We start from the raw sequence: 25,571 nt of genomic DNA on the forward strand, positions 1-25,571 counted from the left end.
GCTAAAGCGGGCTAAAGCGGGCTAAAGCGGGACTAAAGCGGGCCTATAGCGGGACTATAGCGGGCCTATAGCGGGCCTACAGCGGGCCTAAAGCGGGGCTAAAGCGGGTCTAAAGCGGGACTAAAGCGGGGCTAAAGCGGGGCTAAAGCGGGGCTAAAGCGGGGCTAAAGCGGGACTAAAGCGGGACTAAAGCGGGACTATAGCGGGCCTATAGCGGGCCTATAGCGGGCCTACAGCGGGCCTAAAGCGGGGCTAAAGCGGGGCTAAAGCGGGACTAAAGCGGGACAAAAGCGGGACTAAAGCGGGTCTATAGTGGGACTATAGCGGGCCTACAGGGGACTAAAGCGGGGCTAAAGCGGGGCTAAAGCGGGACTAAAGCGGGCCTATAGCGGGACTATAGCGGGCCTACAGCGGGACTAAAGCGGGACTAAAGCGGGGCTAAAGCGGGTCTAAAGCGGGACTAAAGCGGGTCTATAGTGGGACTATAGCGGGCCTATAGCGGGACTATAGAGGGCCTACAGGGGACTAAAGCGGGGCTAAAGCGGGACTAAAGCGGGTCTAAAGCGGGACTAAAGTAGGTCTAAAGCGGGACTAAAGTAGGTCAAAAGCGGGACTAAAGCCGGTCCAAACAATCTAAACTATACCAGGTCTACAGAGTAAACCAGGCCTAAACCGCTGAGGCTAAACCAGAGCTAAATCCTATATCAATCCACACCGATCCAAATTAAGACAAGGGTAAAGCGGGACTAAACCAGGATTTAACAACGCTCCAAAGTTACCCACAGCAAACGTTTTGTGTATAATAATATAAAAGGTACAAAAGTGTCAAAAGTCCACCGCAGACAAAGGCAACATGAGGAGTCCAGGTTCAGAGCGACTTCCTCCGGTTCAAGTGTAGCTCAGAGCTGCAAGTGTTCAGGAATGTAGAAAACAGTCCACACAAGACAAGCGAGACAAGTGAGACAAGTGATCGTGTCCTTTGGGGGTCTTCAGAGCAATAATGTACAGTCATGGATGTTTTTCTGGACACAAAAAAATGACATCTGCATTTTGTTGCACACTTTGGAGTGACAGTTTGTCTTCCAAACAGTAGAAGCTCATCACATTCTTGTTCTCATCACGTTCTACTGTTTAAGTGTAAAGTGCCTTCAATTACATTTGCAAAGATATGTAATTAAATTTAGTTTGAATTCAAATGAGTTCTTTTTGCATCGCCAATTATGTTTCATTTAGTATTCGTGTCACCAATTAGCTTTTGTCGTTTTTAATTCTCTTCAATTTGACAGTTTCTCTCTCTCTATAGAACAAAGTGCATCACAATCAGTTGCATGCTGCAGGGTTTTTATGCCAAAATCAAACTCATTTCACTGCACACTTTGATTTCATGATCTTGCACATTGCCCATGATTAAAAACATAAAGTCGTTGAATAATTCGATTGATTGCAGAGCCACAAATGTTATATTAAAAAAAACGCACATTAATGTAACTTTATTCAGAAGCAGGTCCACCATGTGCTTGTTTTCGCCGCTCAAACCTGCATTCTTACTGTGAGCGGGGTCGCCTCTCCACAGATCTGACTTGTAACATGACCTGGTGGAGTCACTTGCTCGTCTCCATGGAGGAACATAACTAGTCTGGGCGACAACATCCCTCAGAGCCTTTAAAAATGACGTGACGTTTTGCTCAGCAGGTGCAGCTTCTATGAGACCAATTAATTCAAAAATATCAGGCGTATTCTTCTCCGTGAGCACATTATACGCGATCCAAGAGGGTTTTTTTCACACCAAACTCGGCAGGTGTGAAAGCACCATGGAAACCTGTATAGAGGAAACAATTCTTATCTGCAGACTTTGAAAAATCTTCAGTTTTGTTTGGCCTTGAAGTGCATTTTAAATGATTCCACAGACCTGAGAGTTTAGACCAGACTAAATACTGAATGTCTAGTTTGTATATGAATGAAATATATTTCTGTAGCACTTAATAACTACACTTTTAATAGCCTTAATAAAGCATAAACAAAGACTTCATAATGAACTCAATGAAATAATTCAGCTCCTAACCCAATTTCCTTTATTATAAAATATGAATTAAGTACTTTATTAAGGCTTATTCATTTGTGATTATTATCAAGTGGTTCCCATATATTGAATTCTTATTACACCCGTTTTCTTCACCACTGTGTTTTCATTGAAGGTCAAAAACGATGTTGTAGGCGACTGTAACAATATGCAAATAACTAGTTGATGTTTTATCTCCTTGAGACAGTTACAGTTTTGTGAATGGAGCTGTACATTTATCTTTTATTTGAACACTTGTGATTTATTGTGTTACATCAGTGTCGTTTAAGGAGTGTGAAGAATGAATGGTTTCTCTAACAGGAAGCGAGTACGGTCAGAGCTTTTCCCGCTCAGTGCTGCCCCCTGCTGCACTGTCCCGAGCACTGGCCTCGCGGTGCATCTGACTGAGCTGCTTGACCAGGCTCTCCAGTTGCGGGTTCCCTCCGAGCGCTTTGATCAGCCTGTACGCCTCGGCCTCCAGATCCCACAGAGTTTTCCTGGTGTACTCAAACGAGCCCACCTTCTCCAAGTAGTCCACGCAGTACTTCTTTATATCCATGTTCTCCGTCCGCTGCCGCAGGATGTTCTGGACCTGCGTGCTTTCCGGACACGACCAGATCGCGTGGATGGTCGGGAAGGAGAACTTGCCCTCGGTCAAATCCTCGCAGAAGCTTTTGTTCTCGCTGTACTCCTTTGAGTTCAAGTTGGCGTAGTCGTCCCGTATCTGGAAAAACAGGCCCAGCGTGTCCAAGAGCGGTTTGAGGTCCTGTTTCCACTCGGAGAAGAGCTGCATGAGCCCGACGGCCAAGCCAAACAGCCCCCCGGTCTTCTGCAGCACCATGTTTCGATACTCTTCTTCCGTGGGACAGGTGTACGTGTCGCGCCAGAAGATGTCCAGCCCCTGACCTCGGTGCAGCTCCAAGAGTTGGCTGCTAAATACCTTCACGGCCTCGGGGTGCTCCAACGTCAGGACCTTCTCCAGACCCAGGAAGTAGACGTAGTTGGCGGAGTTGATGACGGAGGGAATGCCGTAGATGCTGTGGGCCACGGGGAAGCCTCGCCGCAGCTTTGAACTGTCCTCGATGTCGTCGATCAGCAGGCTGGCGTTGTGGAGCATCTCGGTCACTTCTATGATCACCTGGAAACAGAAAGATGCAAGATTATTTAGCATGTTTGGCACAGGCCTGCTACATGGGTTATGGAAGTATAGAAAATCTGATACTTAAATCATACTAAAGCTAGTATAGAAACTACTTTGATCTTGATATTTATCCAAACTAGTATAAAGAGCACATGGTAACAAAGACAGAGCCATTATTTTGTGTTGAAAACGACAGCATCATCTCAAAAAGAGCATTTTAAAATGATCATTTGTGGCATCGGTGTGGAGGATTGAGCATGTTCAAGTATCAAAATAGAGTTTTAAATAACCAATTGAAAATTACACCGAGACCAAGTTTTGAGTCCGAGTCGTCAGTTGAGAACTACTTTTAAAACAAATGGTCATTTGAAGATTTTACATGTATCCAAACAAAGTTATTATGTGGTTTCACAGTGTTAATCAAAAAGGTCTATAACAACAATGCCAAATGAGTACAATTAAAAACAAATGATGGAAAAACAAATCAAAATCAATGCAAAATTTAAATAACTGAATATCATACAAAACATTGTGAACAAAAGAGTAATCTCTGAAGACTGTGGCCTCACTTGCACTTGTCTAATTTTAACGGTGTCATTAGTTACAACGCTGCTGTAACACCGTGCATTACAAATCCAGTCCAGTAGAGGGCGCCACCTCACTGTTCTGCCTCTGAGGGAGTCTCCAGCAGCAGCAGAGTTCACTCACTCACAGATGGAGCACAGGCCTAATGCAGAGGGATTCAGTTACAGACACTTCCACTAGAGTCTGCCTGAAAACACAAGGACTCAAACACCAACCATGGGCCATGTTAGTCCTGGTTAGTCCTGGTTAGTCCATGTTAGTCCTGGTTAGTCCTGGTTAGTCCTGGTTAGTCCTGGTTAGTCCTGGTTAGTCCTGGTTAGTCCTGGTTAGTCCCGTCATTTGACCAATAATTTCAAACTCAATTTTCATACCAAGGAATTGACTCCATAGCACAATTACCACAACAAAAACATGAAAGTAGACATTACTATTCAACACAAAACAATAGTACTTTGTTACCATGTGGTCTCGTACACGTTCTTATAAAAGCTCAAAATCATTCTAAAACTGTTCAAGAAAAGACCAATTTTGTCCTGGTTTAGGTCCACATTACGCCTGGTTTAATCCTTGTTTGATCCGTTTAGTAATTGGTTCCGTCCTAGACCCATTTCAGACCTTTCTTTGTTCAGTGCATTTCAAAACAAGCCTCACTTGCCCCACACTCCAGTTTAGTCCTAGAATAGGCCTGTAAGGTTCCCGTTTAGTTGTGGCGTAGGATCTGCATTTGGACCTGGTTTAGTTCCAAATTCACTACATAACATGCTGTAAAATCCTGAGGGCCTCTTTAGTGCTCCGACAACAGTACGACAGTGAGTCACAACACATGGTCGGGCAATCAAAGCGGCGGAGTATGGCCTCGTGCACTTTCACCTCCTCCAGACAGCGCTCGTAACAGGAGAACAGTGATTAACCTTTGCCAACTACATGCTCCAGCGGCTTTATCAAAACACCACTCTATCAATCTACAGCGCGTTTACTGCACCAGCGAGAACGGAAGAAGACCGACAAACTCACATCAAGAGAGTTTATGACACAACTTTAGGCTTGGCTTTACTTTGCACTGTTCCACTAAAAGAAAAGCCATGTGATCATGTTCATGTGGGATTGTTTAGGCCTCTTATATCGTAACAGACCACCACTGTGTGCTCCAACATTTCAGAACCAGCACCGCCTTCATGAAGCTATTTGAATAACATTTTCTGTGCCTGGCTCAACATTGTTCCCTCCTTGGATCACTGGGTTAGGGATTTATGTTGCCTTACACTAAATATCTTCTAGAAGTCAGTTTATTCAGTCTACTTCATCTCTGCTGCTTAAGGGAGCTTGGACCAACTGCAGTAGCCTCCTTAGCACGACAGTCATCTTACTTTTACCACGGCCCGTTTGACCAATATGGACATGTTATATAAAAATACCTCTTTTAAAAGCTTAGATCCTTAGTTCACTATCTACATTACAATACGTCACATTATGCAGGAGCATGGACGCACCAGCACCACTTTGTGACGGTAACTGCTGCTATTGTAAAGACAAGCACCGCTGATTTGTGAAGAACTTAAACATTTAGTCTTAAGTGTTTTCAAAGTTCACGTGACAGTCATGTCTGATTTAGGTGATTTAGGCGAGTCAGAAAGCTGAAGTTAATGTGCAGTTGGCAGATGTGCCTCTTTATGCGGCAGCTGAAAGGCCCTGAGCGTCTTTGTAATAAAGATGTGCAGCAGTGCTTTATTTCACCTGTGTCGTGGTCATAATGATCTGGCTGATGTCAGTGTGTGTCTGCTGTCTAGAGTTGGCTGCACACCCGGTTTGGAGTGCGTCGCTGGTTTGACACACAAGTGTGGCGTTTGTAGTGAAAGCTGCTGGTGCGATTCCCGGGAGCACAAAGAGCGGCTCAGTGGGTCAGGCAGATGGCCAAGGCTGAGGCGCCAAAGCAGTTCACCCTCCGAGCACAACCTTTTACTGAGAGAGCCTGAACGCATCACCAAGGAGATAAAGACTGGTGGGCTGGAAGGAGTTAGAGCTGGAAGACACATTCAAATGAATATCAAAAGTGCTGTTTATGTAATACAGCTGCAAAAAGCTGACAATTATTTAAAAAAAAAGAAGAAAAAAAAAAAAGAGCATTGACATTATTAGAGTGGCTTGTCTAAAAAAGTAGAATAATAAAGTCTGAAAATTGTGTGGGATAATTAAAAAAAAAAAGTAAATATTAAATCTATACTTTCCACTTGCAGGATATCGTTTCCCTGTTTGATGAACACATTACGTTTCTCTGGATTTTGAGTGTAAAATAATGCAAAAAATAATTTGGGAGAGTTCTGGCCTTTTTCCCAACACACCCTGGCCAAATGTTACAGTTGGTGTAATTGTAATAATAAAACATTTTATGCTTGATCATTTTGGTACAGTGGTGCTGCCAATAAACTAAATGTTAATGATTTTCTGTAATTATGTGCAAAGAAATGGGTTCTGGTGTTGGTTTATAACAGAACGGAAGCTTATCGCTTGTTTTCAGATCAACAGGCGTCAAACATCATGAAAAGTGCTCTCAATATAAGCACTTGTCAAAACTGCAATAAAAGTCCAATGAAAGTAGGTCAACTATCCAGGGCTGTAGGACAAAGAAATGTGCAAAGTCACCACATGCTAATATTGACTCAGGAATTATAGCAGTGGACTTTGTGGTCTCTTATGGACACAGAGAGCCCCCTCTACGCCACAGAGAGCCCCCCCCTCGCTCTACGCCACCGAGAGCCCCCGCTCTACGTCACAGAGAGCCCCCCTTGACGCCACAGAGGCCCCCACGACGTCACAGAGAGGCCCCCTCGAGGCCACAGAGAGCACCCTCGAGGCCACAGAGAGCCCCCTCGACGCCACAGACAGAGACCCCCTCGACGCCACAGACAGAGACCCCCTCGATGCCACAGACAGAGACCCCCTCGATGCCACAGAGAGCCCCCCCTCGATGCCACAGAGAGCCCCCCCTCGACGCCACAGAGAGCCCCCTCGACGCCACAGAGAGCCCCCTCGACGCCACAGAGAGCCCCCTCGACGCCACAGAGAGCCCCCTCGACGCCACAGAGAGCCCCCTCGACGCCACAGAGAGCCCCCTCGACGCCACAGAGAGCCCCCTCGACGGTACAGAGAGCTCCCTCGACGCCACAGAGAGCCCCCTCGACGCCACAGAGAGCCCCCTCGACGCCAGAGAGCCCCCTCGACGCCACAGAGAGTCCCCTCGATGGTACAGAGAGCCCCCCCTCGACGCCACAGTCTATTTTCTGAGGGAAAATTGGAGCGAGAGCGTGTTTGCCAAAGCTACAATTAGTGAGCCATTAGGAATGCACCGACCTCTTCACCTAAAGCCCCTCAATTTGATGAACAGGACATTTAAAAGAGATCAACAAATTTCTGCATTCTATCACACTTTGCTTTGTGGGGGGAAAAAAAATATTAAAAGCATCCTGAAGCTACAATGTGACCCATTAAAGGCGCCATTGTAGAGTTGCTTAATGAAAACCTTAAGACTTAATCAAAAGTATTACATTTGATTTACTAAAACTTTAAATGAGTTGAAGACCACTGCCATTACCACAGTAATAAAACACAGCTCATTAGTGCTCCCACACAGACACAAAGGTGGACGATAACGTACATGAACTATTGGGCAAAAATAAATGCAATAGAAATAGTATAAATGAAGAAAAGTAAATACAATAAAATAAGTACATAAATATTGCCTCACATCAAGAAGGATTTGTGCAGTGTTGGTTCCTCTCAGTGTTTGGGGGCGTTTACTCTGAGCACTTTCCCCCCCCATCAGCCCAAAACATGCACAACAGGTAAAGTCCTTCATCTAATGTGGTCCTGACCAAGCCTCATCATGATCTGTAGATGGGTCCCTGGGCCACAGTTGCTGCACTGTTGCCGTGTCAACACGTGTTGAAGGATGCCTCAAAATGTGGACAGCTCTAAAATGATTATTCATCCAAAATTCACTGTGGGGATGATTAAGTTCAGCATCAAATTGAACATACTGGTCAGACCAGTCAAAGGCACACGTTTTTCTCAAAGCTAATCTTGACATAAAGCAGTGTGTGGTATGGATTGTACAGGTGAAGGAACACAAGGGGCACTTACAGAAGCTGTGATACACTTACACATGAAAAAGAGATAATTATATTACTAAAGTTTGAGGCAAACTGTGAAGCTGTGTATAAAAAAGGGAACCAGCGTTTGCATTGCCTGAGGAAACTGTCCTCCTTCCACATAGACAGAACAATGGTCACCATGTTCTACCGCTGCTTTATTGAATCGGTCATCTCCTTCAGCCTGGTGTCTTAGTTCAGCAACCTACCCCTAAAAAATAAGAACTCCCTCAACCAAATTGTGAGGTGGGCTAGTAGGCTGATTGGAGAGCCACAGCCAACCCAGAATGCCTCCTCACTAGACAGCTACAGAGGCTCGTTGGGTCCATCTTAGAAGACGGATCCCATCCACTAAATGGTGAATACATAAAAGGTACATAATGCCTCTGTGCAAAACGAAGAGATACAGGGGCAATTTTGTTCCCTCAGCTATTAAAATACTAAATAGCCAGACTGCACAGCCTTCTTAACCTATTTATTTATTTGACTTTTTTTTTTCTTTAAAAAAAAAAAAATCTATGATGGCTTTTACTCTGTAGTTTATCCGCTGTATTCTGACACTAATAACTGTTTGTATACTTTTCATCCATGTCTATGTCTGGAGCACTAGTTGTCTCCGTTATGTCACTGTCCGTCTTCTGTCAATGTCATTAATGTTGTCTGTGTGTGTGTGAGCAGCTCACTCTTTTTTACCTGCAACCAAATCTACCCTCGGGTACAAATAAAGTTACCTTACCTTACCTTATTATAACAAATTATGCAGCATTTGACTAATATATGGCTTTTCCTCAAAGTCACTTTACAATAACAACATCCTTCACTTCAGTGCTCTGCTCTTGTAGCCAGAGCTGCACTTGGATAGCCGCACAGATTACACACTCATGGGGACATGTGGGTGAAGTGTCTTGCCCATGGGCACAATGACTGCACAGGTCACATCAAAAGAACTCTTTGAATATTTAGCACAATGAATGTACAGCGCAACAGTAGAAGTTAAAGGCGGTATGGACGATTTTTCAGCGATTTGAGAAGGCAGGCGGAAGTGCGCATGCGCACTCCCCCGTGCGGACTGATACAACACACACGTGCGTTTGTTTATTAGCGCAACGGAGCGCATCTCATCGCTCGTCTCCCGTAGATTTCTGTCCACTTCTGCGTCAGCTCGAACTGTCTTTCTCAGTCTTCATTTTGCCCCGTACACTGAGGGAACTATATTATGATATATCAATGCGCTTAGGCACGCGGAAACGTGGGGACAAGCCTGACGCGGCTGCAGGTGAGCGGTAGGTGCGTTTTATGATTGATACGTGGTAGGACAAATGATTTATCCACGCCACGAGGAAATATGATAAAAAATTTGCTGAAAACGTACCTGAGCTCATACTACTACTGCATTTGTAACCCCAAACATACACATTAGGTTAATCCTCCACAGGAGCACGAGGTCATTGAACTGCTGCACTCCAGAGGAATTAAAAAGGAACACATTTCCCTACAGGGACATAAAGGCCGACTCCCCTTTGCCCCAAACCTCTCACTCATTAAATAGTCCCTCACGCTTTATGGACTCTATAGTGCACAAACTCAGAGAGTGATTCAAACATTCAAACATTCAGCTAAAAACATTCATAATTAATTGTTTCCTCCAAAAACTGAACTTTGCTCCAAACTAAATGCTTTTACTGACAGAAGATTTGCTGTAGCTATGGATTAAAAAGCATTTTGACAATCTCATTAGACAGGACCGAATCTCCATTAAAAATGCATGAATTGCCCAAAACTACTTTGAACTCACAGCAAATATCAAAACAAACAGTATTAGCTCAGCTCAAGCGAAGGTAAGTCTTAAATGTTAGTAATGTCGTTACACTGCAATGGTTCTAATACTTAGTCAACATTGCGTCAAAACAGCCATTCTGTAGAGTCGTGGAGTCGTCCAGGCAGTGCAGGCGAAGGTGCAGACGACAAAAAGTCATGGCTCAGAAATCGTGCTAAAAGTCGTGGAGCAGGTGGAGCACAGGAGGTTCCTAAAGTCATGTCGGGGAGTGTGCAGCAGCGGGGACATCATGAAAAATGCACCAGTGAATGAACGACAGTGAGTGAGGCTCTGACGCTGGCCCCATGTGAAGCCAGGGTGGTTTCCATGGCGGCGACTCCCTGGCAGCAGCATGCTCGAGGTGAGAGCTCTCTGTCTGCGAGGAGGGTTCAGCTCGAGTTTATACAGAGAGGGAAGAGAGTGGAGAAAGATGAGAAGAGAGGATAAAGAGAAGAGGAGAGAAGAGAGGATAAAAAGAAGGAATAGGGGAAAAAGAGCAGAAAGAGAAGGAAGATGAGAGGAGAGGAGAGATGAGACAAAAGAGCTGAAGAGAAGAAGAGGCAGAGAAGGAAAAGGAGAGGGAAGAGGGGGGAAAGAGGAAGAGCAGAGGCAGGGAAGGAAAAGGAGAGAGAAGAAAGGGAAGAGGGGAAGAAGAGAGGAGGAAGATGAGGGGAGAAGAGATGAGGAGAGGAGGAAGACGAGAAGACCAGAAAAAGAGGAGAGAGAGAAGGATGGAGAAAAAGAGGAGACAGAGAAGAAAGAGGGAAAAAGAGAAGGAAGAGAAGAGCAGTGGACAGAAGCAGATGAAAGAGGATGAAGGGGTTTATTATTGGGGATGGCACATGCAGAGTTAAGGATGAACTTCTAAACTGTGGCATAACAAGGAAGAGAAGATGAATTTACGTTTTCATTATTTCTGTCACACCTCTTCCCACAACCGCTTTACAAAATAGTTTTTAGTTTGACACTGGATATTTTAGCCAAAACCACATGTGACAAGCAAAGAGTAAAGCTTCAAAAGGTGTGAAAAGTGACTGTGTTCTGTGGTGCTGAGACTGGCAGGGGTTGGACAGTTAACACAGCCACAGAATAAAATTGTACATTTTGCTTTCAGGAGCCTCTTTGATGCCAAGTTGAAGTGGGTACAATAACGTGTGCTAAATGAATGACAAGAAGAAACGCAGAGAGAAAACAGATGATTTTGATTTTAGCCCCGAGGAGCCTCACGTCCCTCTCCATTTAAAATGTCAGCGCTTCAGTCACAACCAGTGGCAGGATGTAACATGGAGATAATCAAAGTGTCACTTTGCATAGAGTGTGCTCCTCTCAGCCCCCATGTTTCTATGACACACATGAGACCCACGCCGCTACGCCCGCCCGCCCGCCCGCCCGCCCGCCCGGCTACGCCCGCGCCGCTACGCCCGCCCGCGCCGCTACGCCCGCGCCATCCGCCCGCCCCGCTACGCCCGCCCGCCCACCCCGCTACGCCCGCCCGCCCCGCTACGCCCGCCCCGCTACGCCCGCCCGCCCCGCTACGCCCGACCCGCTACGCCCGACCCGCTACGCCCGCCTGCCTTTAGCCTTCTTCAGGGATTAAATTGCACGGAAGGAGGGTCCACCACCTGCTCATCTCCATGGAGATGTTCTTGCTTTGCCCATGATGGCCCACAGAATGCATTACACTCTGTCATTAACAGAAGGAGCCAATAGGGCGGACATGACGGCATTGATTTTAAAATCACGGATAATTCCTCTGAAGACACTGTGGCCTTTATTACAGTCCTGCAGCATGAACCTGTTTTTATGAAGTGTTGAAACAAGCTTCCACAGGAGAGCGGGTTTATGACCGCACACTTGAAGATGAAAAGACTACAGGGGAGACTGCAGAAACACTTCAGAGCAAAAGCAGAGCTGTTTGCAACTGCAAAACTATCAGGCTTTGACTACATTTAAGCCAAATGTATTAAAGTGCAGGCCAAAAGTGAATGTGTACTTCAATTGACATTTCTCAGGCTGAATTTAATCTTGAGTGATCACCTTCTAAAGCAGTGGTTAAAGTGTTTGTCAGGGTCGGAGGATCTATTAGTTTTTGTGTTCTTAAGACACTTCATCCTCCTTGACTCTTCATGAGCTTCAACTTCCTGCAAGGAAACAGTCTGAGGACTTCACCAGTAAAGAAAAATAATAATAATAAAAAAAAAAGGTTTTGTTTATTTTTGTCTTAAATTGCCAACTGGCAACGGCTCTCATTTCTAATCTTTCTGAATCTCATATGAATGTGGTGTACGAGCAGTGGTGGGCTATTAATCAAGTTTTAATCAAGATTGAGTCAAATCTAATAGTCAATGATATGGTTGGGTTATTCATTTTAAATCGAGTGGTCTACAGTCAGTATGTTTGGAGTGGTTTGGAGGAAGAAATGGGGTAACTATAGTATCAACTATAGTAAGATTTTAAGTATTAATCAACTAAATGACAAAATCCTTAATTATTTGTTTATTTATTACTATTAATAAAAGAGTTAATATGTATTGCACTCTTTTTGGTACTGGTGTGAACTCTATTTCCAACACATCAAAAGGTTGTTTTTGGACATTTACAGACAGCGCCAGCGTAAGAATACATTTGAATACACAAAATAATAATAAGCCACTTTGTAACTAGTGAAGCTCGAACGTCAACACAAACAACTAGCATCAGTGTAAAAAGGTCAATGGACTGAAGTCTGGGTTTCCTCGGGGCTTGGCGTCTCGTCTCGCTCGCTCAATGCAAACGGCGACTCTTCCACCAACATCAATCTGTCCGGACCGCGAGAGGAGGCCGGGCCCCGTCAGCTTGTGCGTGCGCCGCAATACGTCTGTGGCAATCGAATAAAGACATGGTCCGAGAGTGCGTTACCGCGTGACGACAGCTCGGCAAATGGTGCGTCTGAATAATCTTAACACCCGGATTAAACGAGCGAGGAGACTGAAAGACATGTTTGAAAATGCGTTGGGAAATGATCGACTGTGCGGCCAAAAATATAATATAATATCTTTCATTTCCCGAGCACAAAAAACACCCCGGCTGTATTAAAACGCCTCCTTTTCGTCTCAAAGCGATGAATTAAACCTGGCGTCATGAATAATATTGGCACATGTTACTCACAAGGCTCCATAAAAGGAGGAAACGAAGCAATGGGCATTTTGTTAATAAACTTCCCTTAGTGAAGATTGAAAAGACAGAGGAGGGCGGCAGCAGCAGTTAATGACAGTGACCCTGGCTCTGTGAATGCTCCAGAGACACATGATTATAGAGGCGAGGAGAGGAAGGAGGGAAGGAGAGGAGAGGAGAGGGGGATGAGGAGGCACTGGACGGGAATCAATACGGAGTGAAAAAAGTGAATCAGGCAGGTCTATGGCACCTAAAATAACTGTGTCCTGGAGGAGGAGGCTGCAGCTGGGCCCTTTTATAATATCAATATCTCCACATGTATCTGGAGGCCCTATGTTTTCATGTTTTGGGATGTGCTGTACTTTTGTGGCAAAATATACAAACCTCTGGTACAAATACTTTCAATAATTTTGTCTCATACAGACTTTTTTTGCCCAGTACAGTTACTTTTGAATGTTTAAATTGTAATAAAACAATTACAATTATTACTTATGTAGCTGAAGCTTAAACCCCTGAGCCCAGAGATCTTCCTGGTGCTAGCTATGTAATTTTATGTATCCATTTGTTTCGAATATGTAGATAAATGCACTTAATACAATTAGTCACACAGTCAGTAAAAAACAAATACAAAATAAATAAAATTACACATTTTTGAAAGGGAGTAGGGAGACGTAACCTACCCCCCATTTTCACACATCAACTACCATCTATATAAATGTGTATCAATATCTCTTGTGATACTGATACACAAAAGGCAGTGACGTAGCGGCTCTTGAAACATTAGCCACCAGACGCCTAAAACGCATCAAACTGACACTCCTGCAATGGAGATGATTAATGGATACGTGTGGAGTGTTCTTTTGGCTGCAGCGAAAAAGGCAGAAACGTAGAAATGGATTTGGGGAACTGAGCCGACTGAAGGACTGAAAACCTGACTCTGAACTTGAACATGGACAGATGTGACGAACACTGGGACAGATGGGACCCTTACACTGGAGGGCATGTTATTTCTAGGGGTGTGCCGAAATATCGAAACATCAATATATCGTGATGCAGTATTGATATCGTGGGCTGCTGTACGGATATATAATTTTTGGTAGAATGTCCCGAATTACTTTGTGACACAATTTTGATAGAAACCCGTTTATGCAAACCATTTGACACTTTGACCGTTTTGATGATTAAAATGGTTGCATTTCATTTTGAGTTTGTGAAGGTCGTCATTTTAACAAAGACATTTTTTGTTAAAATTATTGGGGATTTTAAAGAGTTGTGATTTATCGTAGCATATCATATCTATTACTGCAAAATCATGATATTATCGTAACGTCATCCGTGTATCGTATCGAATCGTGTTCGAATCCCAGCACCATTTCTCATTTCCTTTTGATTTTACTTTTCCATCTCTGATCGTTTGTTCACATTCAAAAAATCTAAATAAAAACATAAAAAACTAATTAAAAACAACAGGCATAAAGTGAAAAGCCCAGTGAACTGAAGACAGCACACAGTTGTGTAGGGGTCAGGAGTAAAGTCCAGACAGGGCAGACGGGTGCAACATTGAAAGAGCAGAGTGACGACCCTGCAGTTCTTCATATTAGAGCTGAGAGTGTGAGTTTGCGCCCCAGAGCTCAAAGTCAGTTCATCAAAGCGGCTCATTAGGCTCCTCATACTCGCACACACAATAGCATGTACGTGTAACCGGAGCGACGCAGAGAATTCAGACCACCTTGATACAATTCCCATCCAGACAGTGATCCAAAACAAAAAGTGTTCACAGCAGACTTCAACGCTGCTTGTGGCTAAGAAAAGAATTGTGTGCAAGTGAAAGTTTGATTGTGATTCAGAGATGAGAGTAAAAAGTCCATTAGAGTTGAAGGACTTTGAAAAGAAATATTGCAGAAATATCACAATATCATTTTGCTCTAAAGATTAGAAAGGTTTTCCTGCCCTTTTGTCTGTGAACATGTTGATACATCCGTCACTTTGAATTGTAAAATAAACCATAGCACAAAGCGAACATGTTTGTTGTGAGGTCAGCGCTACAGGATTATTTTGCCAGTTGCAGCTATTTAAATTGCAGCTTCTGTTTGAGATCATCCTGACCCCAGGGTTAGAGGCACTTCTTCATTTAAAGGGCAATGTGTAACTTTTCTTATGGAGAGTCTCCATATCGTGTCTTGAGCCTGGAATATTCAACAGTATGGCATTAAACTCATCTCCATGGAGACAAGCAGGAGATGCCATCAGGCCAAGCTACACGTCAGATCTGTGGAGAGGTGAACCTCACAGTAAAAAAGCAAGTTGTTCTGGTTCTGTTAGAATTTGAATAAACAGTTTAATGCCATAGAGTGGAACATTCAGGGCAAAACAATAACATCCTCACAGAAACAAACAGGTGGCAGCTTCCAGAAAAGAAATATACTGCACCTCTCTTTCTTCAAATGTGTTTTATACCAAACTCATACTTCATACAATTAATTGACATAAAATATCTGGGACAGATTGACAGAAGAACACACTGTGTGTGCACGTTCATGTGTTTTGCCTGAGGACAGACTCAGTTTGACCCACACATATTCAGGATCAGTTCCAGACTAAACTCATGGAAACAGAAAGCTACAGAAAGAACACATTTTCAGCTACAGAAAGAACATTTTTTTAGCTACAGGAACATTCTCAGCTACAGGACAGGTGGATTTCAAAGAGTTTTCCTGTCACTTCACTCCTCCATTAAAAATCTCCAAACTGCACCACCAATACGCTCATTAACATTCACAGAAAATAACCTGCTCCGACAAAAGATTCTGGTTGCATTACTGAATAAATTGCTCCTCCCGAAGCGACAACACAGCAGACATCCAAAAACAGACTTAGCATTCTAAAAGTGTTTATTCACCTGCAGTTTGTCCTCTGGAACCTGTAGCCAGTGGTTGAAGGCTTGGGAGAGCTTAGTCCGCACCTGTTTGCCTGAAAAGCAAACAAACTTTATTTTAATAAGTAAATGAATGTTGACAGCTAACAAACAACCCTTAATGACTCCATCAGTTCTAATAAAGGGGATATTATGGCCTCTATTGGCAATGATTAGTATGATTTCAAAAGCACATTAACACAGACAGTGGGTGGTGCAAGCTAAATGTTCATAGCCAAACCACCAACAAATATGTAATTTTCTCTCTTACTGTGTGTGTCTTATTGTCGCAATTTTAGTCAAGATAATAATAATAATAATAATAATAATAATAATAATAAGTAAGTGAGACTGTAATCATCTCCACGGCTGCAGAGATGGAGCGCGCTGGAGCTACTGAACTACTTTGAGAGTCCAACGAGGCTGAAGGCAAACGGCTCTAAAATGATTGGAAAATATTAGCCGGACCTCCACAAGCAGTTAAACTTTTGCAGAGGGTGAACACGCTTAAAAGTTGCCATATTTTATGCTAATGGCGCGTAAGAGGACGGCGTAACCGAAAAGGTCATAAAGGTTTATCGTGTTTCTTCGAGTGCTCGCATTCATTTTGCCCAAAAACGTTTCTCCCAATGGTACAATGTAAAAGCAGCTCTTATGAACAAAGTTAAGATAAGATAATCCTTTAATGTCACACAAGGGGAAATTTCGTTGTTACAACGCAGTAGAAACAGGAGGAAAGGACAGATTATAGGAAGTTTCAAAAACACTCTTAATAGAACTCTTATGAACAAAAACTAAAAAACTCTTATTAACAAAAACTCCTCACCTATCTTAATAGGGAATGGAGGGGGGGAAATAAAATAAAATAGATAAATAAAAATAAAAAGATAGAAATAAGATGATAATGATAATGATAAAATAAAGTAAAAATAGCTAGGACAAGACTAGGTAATACTATTAGCAGGAAAGTAAACTGAATAAGAACAAAATAGAACACTCTTATTTACAGGTATTGCACATGGTTAATTCAGTATTGCACATGTTCAGGGCTAGCAGTGTTTGTTATAAAGCCTGACAGCAGCAGGAAGGAAAGACCTGCGAAACCTCTCCTTCACACAGCGAGGGTGGATCAGTCTCTCACTGAAGCTGCTCCCCAGAGCGGACAGAGTGTCCTGCAGGGGGCGACACTCATGGTCCAGCATAGATGTGAATCTAGCCAGGACCCTTCTGTCCCCCACCTCCTGCACCGAGTCCAGAGCGCAGCCCAGGACGGAGCTGGACTTCTTGATGACTTTGTCCAGCCTCTTCCTCTCCGTGGACCGCTGTGCACACTCTACAACCAATTACCGTTTTTTCCGGACTATAAGTCGCACTGGAGTATAAGTCGCACCAGCCAAAAAATGCACAATAGAGAAGAAAAAAACATATAAGTTGCACTGGAGAATGAAATGCGGTTGCAAGTGTGAAAATAAATAATATCACATGTAAGTCACTCTGCAGGCTGAGAAATAGATTTTCAAAGTTAGGGGCCAGGGGGGCCCCCTACATAAAAAAGTTAGGGGGCCCCCCAGCAATTTCAAGGGCCCACAAGCGCGCGCGGCATCGTGGTGTCATAAGAACAAGATAAATGTGTTGTTTTAAACCTCGTTATTAGCACGTAAAACAATTTAAAGTACTTTTATTTGGTATGAAGGAAAAGCACAAATACTGAATCGTATAAACCAGAGATCATGATCTTTCAATACTGTTTAATTCAATATAATAATGTTTCTTAGATACAAAATAAATACTGTTTACAGCATTTGACAGAAGGAGATCTTGTGGAATATATAAAATCACATCCTACAAAATAAACTACTAAACATATATACATTGCCCCGATGCTAAAATTAGACCGGGCATTTCCGAGTACATCCGAACAAGACCGAACGCAGCGGCCAATCAGATGCCCGCTTTCATCAAAATTAGTTCACGGGCACCGCTCGGCCAATGAGAAGCGATGAGACGTGCGAAGTGGGCATGTCTGTCAAAACGAAACTTAAGCGATGAAAATGCCCCGAATATGGCCAAATTACTAGTTAAATCTTGATATTTTTCGAGGAATTTAGATACAGGCGGGCCCCCCTCCTAAATCAAACCGCGGGCCCGCCGGAGATTTGACTGCTTACGGGCCCCGGGCCTCCGTCTATTTCGCGGCCTGCTCTGGAGTATAAGTATAGATATAAGTATAAGTCGCACCCAGGCCAAAACTATGAAAAAAGGTGGGGCTTATAGTCCGGAAAATACGGTAGAAAGAATGTTTACTGTCCGTGAACCTGGACGTAACGCTGATGTGGTGCTGGCATTAACTGTGACAAACAAACCCGAAACAAACCGAAAGTTGTCAAAAGTGCGTTTAAACTCATCCCAGAAAAGTCTGCGTTTGCGCGGTGGCTCACACATTTGTTGAGGTTTGTCAACAGTTTAATTGGCACATGGACTTTTAAGAGTTTAAATGTTTGATGGAGGCTAATCAGCAGTAGTAAAAAATAAAGCGAGACCACCAGGGCTTGTCCTATTTACCCACATAAGATGGAGCTTTAATTTCACCACGGAATCAAACTGACCAATCAAAAGTAAACATGTTAATATTTCTGTAATGATTTGGGCTAGCGTGCACCGCGACAACTCAATCAGTGCGTTCAGTGATTATCTATTGATCCTTGTCCTTTTGTTTCATTGTAAACCGTGTAATTAAACTGACAGTGAGACACTGGGAATTCAGCAAGACCTTATGTTTTTGACAAACGCAGAACACAGTGCATTATTAGCACAAACACGCTGTAATTAAAGATTCGGGGGTCTAATTTAGTACAAACCACAAAAAAAAAAACAACTCCAGCTACATAATTAGGCTGCAAAAGTGCAGTTTGTTGAAAAGAAAGTGAACCATGTCTGTGACAACTTTACAGCTGAACTTGGAAATAATAATAATTACTTTTACAACTTCTGGTTCCGGAGTTGCAACCCTCATTCTAGCTTTCCATTTTAGAAATAAGAAAATAAAATAGCGTCCTTAACCTGTTACCATCCACCTATTTCGCCCTGTGCACAATGGTTGGACATACCCAAATGGCATTGCTTACTAAAAGAGGATCTTATGTTCCACATGCAGGTGTGATGCATCATTAGAAAGCTTAGGCCTTCTAGTTTCTGCAGATGTGCACATGACACACTGTCAGGGCTTCAGAACTTACACTACAGAAGCCCAAACATAAACAAAACATCCATTTTTAGTCTCGCCTGAATATTGTCAATTTGTAATGGTCCTGAGCATGACATACTTCATTGTGTGCATATGCTGTTCACTGTACATGATGTTTATCTTGTTGACAACAACTGTGTAAAGTTTCAGATCTCTAGGAACAGGCATTTTGGTGCTGTTGACCTTTTTGTATCAAAAAGTATATTCGGAACAAGTGATCCAAATATGTGCCAACTGTGCCAAACTGTTTTATTACAATTTTAGCTCCTCTATGATCATAAAACATACATTTTGATGTTTTGTAGGCCACTAATACCAATTATAACTGCTAAAAACAATATGTGAAAATGTGTAAATATGAGTTTACCCATGAATTTCCTATATAGAGGTTAAAAAAAATAAATAATATTTTTATTTATTTTTGTATTGATACATACATATGTATTGATTGAAAATACATATATCTAACAAAATGCACGTCCAAAAGGCTAATAAAATCAGAAAACGTTATGCGCAAAATCCTGCCGAGAAATCTGGCTCTTTACAGCCTTCCCGGAGCCTTACGCACGAGAATACAGAAGATTCTGTGTCAATAAGGCCTTTGTCCCACCCCTCTTTCTAAAGCTATTCTTATTGGCTAGAATAATATGTCATTCAAAGTCTGCTAAGTCCTATTTAGAGTTAGACTGTTTACAGTGGAATTCATGTGCATCGCAAGCGGTGCATTTTGTTTTGCGGAGACTGTAGCAAACAAACCCGTGGACAGAAAAATTGGTGGATGGTCTCATTCTGTAGCTAACAGTCTGAAGAAAAGAAGGATACCCAACATTATTTTATAGGTCAAACAGGTAATTTGTTATGGACGGAGAAATGCGCCGGACAAGAGAAACGAAGAAAAGTTTGTTTACTTGACAATATCTCGAAATCGGATAACTTCAGGAAAAATACAAGTGGATATTGTTTTTCAATGTTTCCTTACGGACAGACTGAGTACAAGGATGTACAGAATTAAAGCCGTTTCGTCCGTCATAAACAGCAAACAGGTAGGACATGCGTTTGTAAAAGTTGAGACTTTCTCACAAACTATTGGCAATTGGGGCATATTATTCAATGTAAATCAATGACATATTCGTTTTGTTGAGAAAATAAGCTTTAAAATGATGTATGGCTTGCTGGTATTGACCACGGAAAAAAAAGTGATGATGTAAGAGAATATTTGAGATATAGAAAATGCTCGCCGGCAGACAGGTGAGTGGCAACAGGTTAAAACACAAAGACAATTAGCTTCTGTTGTACCTTTAAACTCATTTGATGTTCAAGTCTATGGGGAAAATGTCTGCCAACTCTACAACGTTTAATCTTTATTTTCTTTATTGAGCATGCATGACAAATACAGAAAAGTAATTTTTAGAAAAGTTTTTTTTTGTTAATTATGAGATTATTGTCAAGGCAGAACTTTGTGACGAAATTAGTCTGCAGCTTAGAAAAGAAAAGTAAAGTATTATCATTTAGTTTAACAATTTCTCGTCAACCCGGAAGTGAGGGCCGAAAGCAGCGCTCTGATTGGCCGTGCTCAAGCAGACACATCGCTGTCTGCAAAACATCTGTTCTAAAGCTGTGCGTACGTATTTAAATGAACACACATGCATAATAACGACGTGCTCGAGGGTTTGTGAGCCGGTTAGACAGATTTTACGTGTGAAAAATCAGGAACCCCGGCTTTAAGAATGCTGTGAATGTCAGATGAACCCCCGCAGCAGTAGAAATGGTCACGTACCAGGCAGCTGCAGCAGGTATTTGTACGGCTCGAGGAGAATCCGCTCCGACGCTTCCTCCGAGTTCCTGTCCATCCTCGTGCAGTTCATTTACACCTTTTGCAAGACACACAGGTTGGACAAAAGTTATTAATGAAGGTTATATGCTAATACTAGTCATCACAGCCAGTAAGCTACATTCAACAACAAGAATATATTAGAAGATTAAGAGTAAAACTAATCATGGCAGCTTAAAACCATTTTGTCCAGTTCAAAGTCAAAATGGCACTCCAACTGAGCTACACCAATGCAGAGGACTATAGTAACACTCAAACTGAGCTACACCAATGCAGAGGACTATAGTAGCACTCAAACTGAGCTACACCAATGCAGAGGACTATAGTAACACTCAAACTGAGCTACACCAATGCAGAGGACTATAGTAACACTCAAACTGAGCTACACCAACGCAGAGGACTATAGTAGCACTCAAACTGAGCTATACCAATGCAGAGGACTATAGTAACACTCAAACTGAGCTACACCATTACAGGACTATAGTAACACTCAAACTGAGCTACACCATGACAGAGGATTATAGTAACACTCAAACTGAGCTACACCATGACAGAGGACTATAGTAACACTCAAACTGAGCTACACCAATGCAGAGGACTATAGTAACACTCAAAATGAGCTACACCAATGCAGAGGACTATAGTAACACTCAAAATGAGCTACACCAATGCAGAGGACTATAGTAACACTCAAACTGAGCTACACCAATGCAGAGAACTATAGTAACACTCAAACTGAGCTACACCAATGCAGAGGACTATAGTAACACTCAAAATGAGCTACACCATTACAGAGGACTATAGTAACACTCAAACTGAGCTACACCAATGCAGAGGACTATAGTAACACTCAAACTGAGCTACACCAATGCAGAGGACTATAGTAACACTCAAACTGAGCTACACCATGACAGAGGACTATAGTAACACTCAAAATGAGCTACACCAATGCAGAGGACTATAGTAACACTCAAACTGAGCTACACCAATGCAGAGGACTATAGTAACACTCAAACTGAGCTACACCAATGCAGAGGACTATAGTAACACTCAAACTGAGCTACACCATTACAGAGGACTATAGTAACACTCAAAATGAGCTACACCATGACAGAGGACTATAGTAACACTCAAACTGAGCTACACCAATGCAGAGGACTATAGTAACACTCAAAATGAGCTACACCAATGCAGAGGTCTATAGTAACACTCAAACTGAGCTACACCAATGCAGAGGACTATAGTAACACTCAAACTGAGCTACACCAATGCAGAGGACTATAGTAACACTCAAACTGAGCTACACCAATGCAGAGGACTATAGTAACACTCAAACTGAGCTACACCAATGCAGAGGTCTATAGTAACACTCAAACTGAGCTACACCAATGCAGAGGACTATAGTAACACTCAAACTGAGCTACACCAATGCAGAGGACTATAGTAACACTCAAACTGAGCTACACCAATGCAGAGGACTATAGTAACACTCAAACTGAGCTACACCAATGCAGAGGACTATAGTAACACTCAAACTGAGCTACACCAATGCAGAGGACTATAGTAACACTCAAACTGAGCTACACCAATGCAGAGGACTATAGTAACACTCAAACTGAGCTACACCAATGCAGAGGACTATAGTAGCACTCAAACTGAGCTACACCAATGCAGAGGACTATAGTAACACTCAAACTGAGAGCAATTGTTAGCTTGCAAAAGAATCAGCTCGTAGCCCAGAGTCTGCACTTATAAATATAGCTCTCAGTGTAGAGGAAACCAGAAGGTCACATGAAATAGTTTTGCGGTGCAGTCTGCTGTGTGCACACAACTGTGAAATCCCTAAGTGCGCGGTGACACACACTGATCACATGACAATAATTACATTTCTGATGAGTCACCAGTGGCCAAACAGGCACCACCAAAAGAGCAGTGTCTTCATGTCCATTTAAATATCAGGCAATGCCAGGTCTTTTAAAAGCGAGACACTGCGCGTGTAATGTGATACTTTAAAATAGGCATTATATATGTAAATATGATTTATTTTTTAAATGCTTAGTTTTGTTGACATATAAAGATACAATAAATGCATAAAGAACACAGAAGAGACTTTGGATATCTTACTAGATCTTACAGAAAACTGGCATAAACATTCTAATTCAAGCTTGAAATTGGATGTCAACAAAACCTACTTCAAGAAGGTGAAAACTGAAAAAAACTCAAATGAAAAGAAGTTTTAGCTGTAGTGTCTCTCCCTAAAGTGGCACTTGATTATGACAGAAAGTTCAGGGTCCGTCAAATATTAGTCATTTGACAATAAATCAGGAAGCACAAGATAATAATTTATATAATTTTGTAGTGTTATAAAGAAAGCAGATACTTTTTGTTTGCGGTGACACACACTGATCACATGACAATAATTACATTTCTGATGAGTCACCAGTGGCCAAACAGGCACCACCAAAAGAGCAGTGTCTTCATGTCCATTTAAATATCAGGCAATGCCAGGTCTTTTAAAAGCGAGACACTGCGCGTGTAATGTGATACTTTAAAATAGGCATTATATATGTAAATATGATTTATTTTTTAAATGCTTAGTTTTGTTGACATATAAAGATACAATAAATGCATAAAGAACACAGAAGAGACTTTGGATATCTTACTAGATCTTACAGAAAACTGGCATAAACATTCTAATTCAAGCTTGAAATTGGATGTCAACAAAACCTACTTCAAGAAGGTGAAAACTGAAAAAAACTCAAATGAAAAGAAGTTTTAGCTGTAGTGTCTCTCCCTAAAGTGGCACTTGATTATGACAGAAAGTTCAGGGTCCGTCAAATATTAGTCATTTGACAATAAATCAGGAAGCACAAGATAATAATTTATATAATTTTGTAGTGTTATAAAGAAAGCAGATACTTTTTGTTTCTCGAGTATTTAGAATTAAACAATGACATACATGAATTAATCTAAAATGGCTTAATAATAGAAACAAGTCCATTGACTCCCTCTTCAGCGCTTATTCTCTTTTTCACGGTTTAGCGTCAAACTTATACAGTACTTTGAAGACGTCACAACTACAGTAGGTGGCGGTAAACACACCTTTTCAGTTGGTTGTCACCATTAAAAGTAACAACAACAACGACTTCCTTTTCAAAATTGCAGAGCTGATATGACTCACCGCTTCAAGGCTTTATAGTAAGCAGCAGAATTACAATTACTTACGTCTTGTCGTTTACAATTTAAATATGTTTATGAAATGGCTACTAGACCTAGAGTCATTTATGATTTTTTATTTATTTTTATTTTTTAACAGAAGTAAATACAAAGTAGTGGTGGAAGTAAGGGGTGTGTGAAAACAGAATTTTAAAACACGCAAACCTACACAGGATTTCAAAATACAACACTGCAAGTTTACGTGAATAAACACATAACATGATTAATACAGTTATGTTAAATACTTAAATAATCCATTACTTCATTCCTGGCACTGTAACGTGGTTGACTCCACCCACCTGCTCCAGTCAGCTGCTGTCAGCCACGCCAATGTTTGTGTTAGCCACGTTTGCTAACTAGCATGAGACATCACAAATGGCCGCCACATTGCATTTAACACGCTTTAAAAATACAAGCTTCGCCTTTAAAATAAATCCAAGGAGGCACGCTTTGTCACTTGATTGTTGTTGTTTTTATACTGTACAAAAAATGCCCAGAAAAGCATAAAACTGGCAACGCTACATCCGCTATCGCTGCTGCACACTGCTGGGGCAAGTTAGCTTTAATGCTACATTTATATGCGGCGTTCATTCAGTACACATGCGCACAACGGAGCGTTAACTTGGGGCGCTGTCACTCATTTGAAGCTGCTTAAATGTATGTCATATTTTCTCCCGAACTTACCGCCTTTGTTGTACATGCATAAGAACTGTTTACACCGGGCTGCGCTACTGAATAAATCGAGCAAACACATGTACAATCATCTCTGGGTATTGTAGTTTTTTAGCTTCCGGGCTACTAGCGTTCATAAACTGTGCAGAGTTGCCAAGTCTGCTTCTTTATAGCAAATTTGGGCGTCTTCTTCTTTTTTGTTTTTGTGTCTGATCTCAATTCAAATCAGTTATGCACAAAAACACACACATACAACATACAACATTTTACTGCACACACAAAATACAATTATAATACATAAAAAATGGAATTATAAAATACTAGTGTATTAATAATGAATAATATTGCTATTGCTAATAATAATATTGTAATAAACAGGCTGCAATAGAAGTCGTTTGTAATTTGTTACGAGGATTTTTTGTTCTCTCACTTTCATTTTGTAAACAGACTGTCTTTCTGTTCAAAACTGATAAGCCACGCCTCTTCATAGTGATATTTCATGTAACAAGCAGCGGATTCTCATTTCTTATCTTTGAATAATGTCCACTGGTCATTTTTAACCCTATGCATGTGACTTAGGGTCTCCATTTTTCAAATGCCTACAACTAAGTACAGGGATGTGGGCGGGGATAGGGGGTAGGTGAAAACATCAAATGCAGTACAATAAAGGATCACTCGAACATGTACAAATCAATCAAAACACAACTGCGAGTAAGATCATGATTAAGCTTTTTCAAAGGGTTTCTCGCTTGTTGCTTTTTGAAAACCTGGCAACCCGTCAACCGTCCAATAGCG

At 42.0% G+C, this 25,571-nt stretch overlaps 1 protein-coding gene across 1 annotated transcript; it reads right to left on the bottom strand.

Moving 5' to 3' along the window:
• Positions 1 to 2,321: 2,321 nt before the first annotated feature.
• ggps1 (geranylgeranyl diphosphate synthase 1) lies at positions 2,322 to 24,696 on the bottom strand. Its single transcript, XM_072437141.1, has 4 exons — positions 24,404 to 24,696; positions 20,835 to 20,928; positions 15,799 to 15,869; positions 2,322 to 3,197 (listed from the first exon to the last, which is right to left on the bottom strand). Exons 2-4 carry the CDS (start codon positions 20,920 to 20,922, stop codon positions 2,394 to 2,396), a joined length of 963 nt encoding a protein of 320 aa, XP_072293242.1. The 5' UTR covers positions 20,923 to 20,928; positions 24,404 to 24,696; the 3' UTR covers positions 2,322 to 2,393.
• Between the last annotated feature and the right edge of the window lie 875 nt (positions 24,697 to 25,571).

The sequence above is a fragment of the Eucyclogobius newberryi genome, unplaced genomic scaffold, assembly GCF_026437365.1.
Source record: "Eucyclogobius newberryi isolate DKJ021-1_F unplaced genomic scaffold, fEucNew1.0.hap1 SCAF_8, whole genome shotgun sequence".
NCBI classification, from domain to species: domain Eukaryota; kingdom Metazoa; phylum Chordata; class Actinopteri; order Gobiiformes; family Gobiidae; genus Eucyclogobius; species Eucyclogobius newberryi.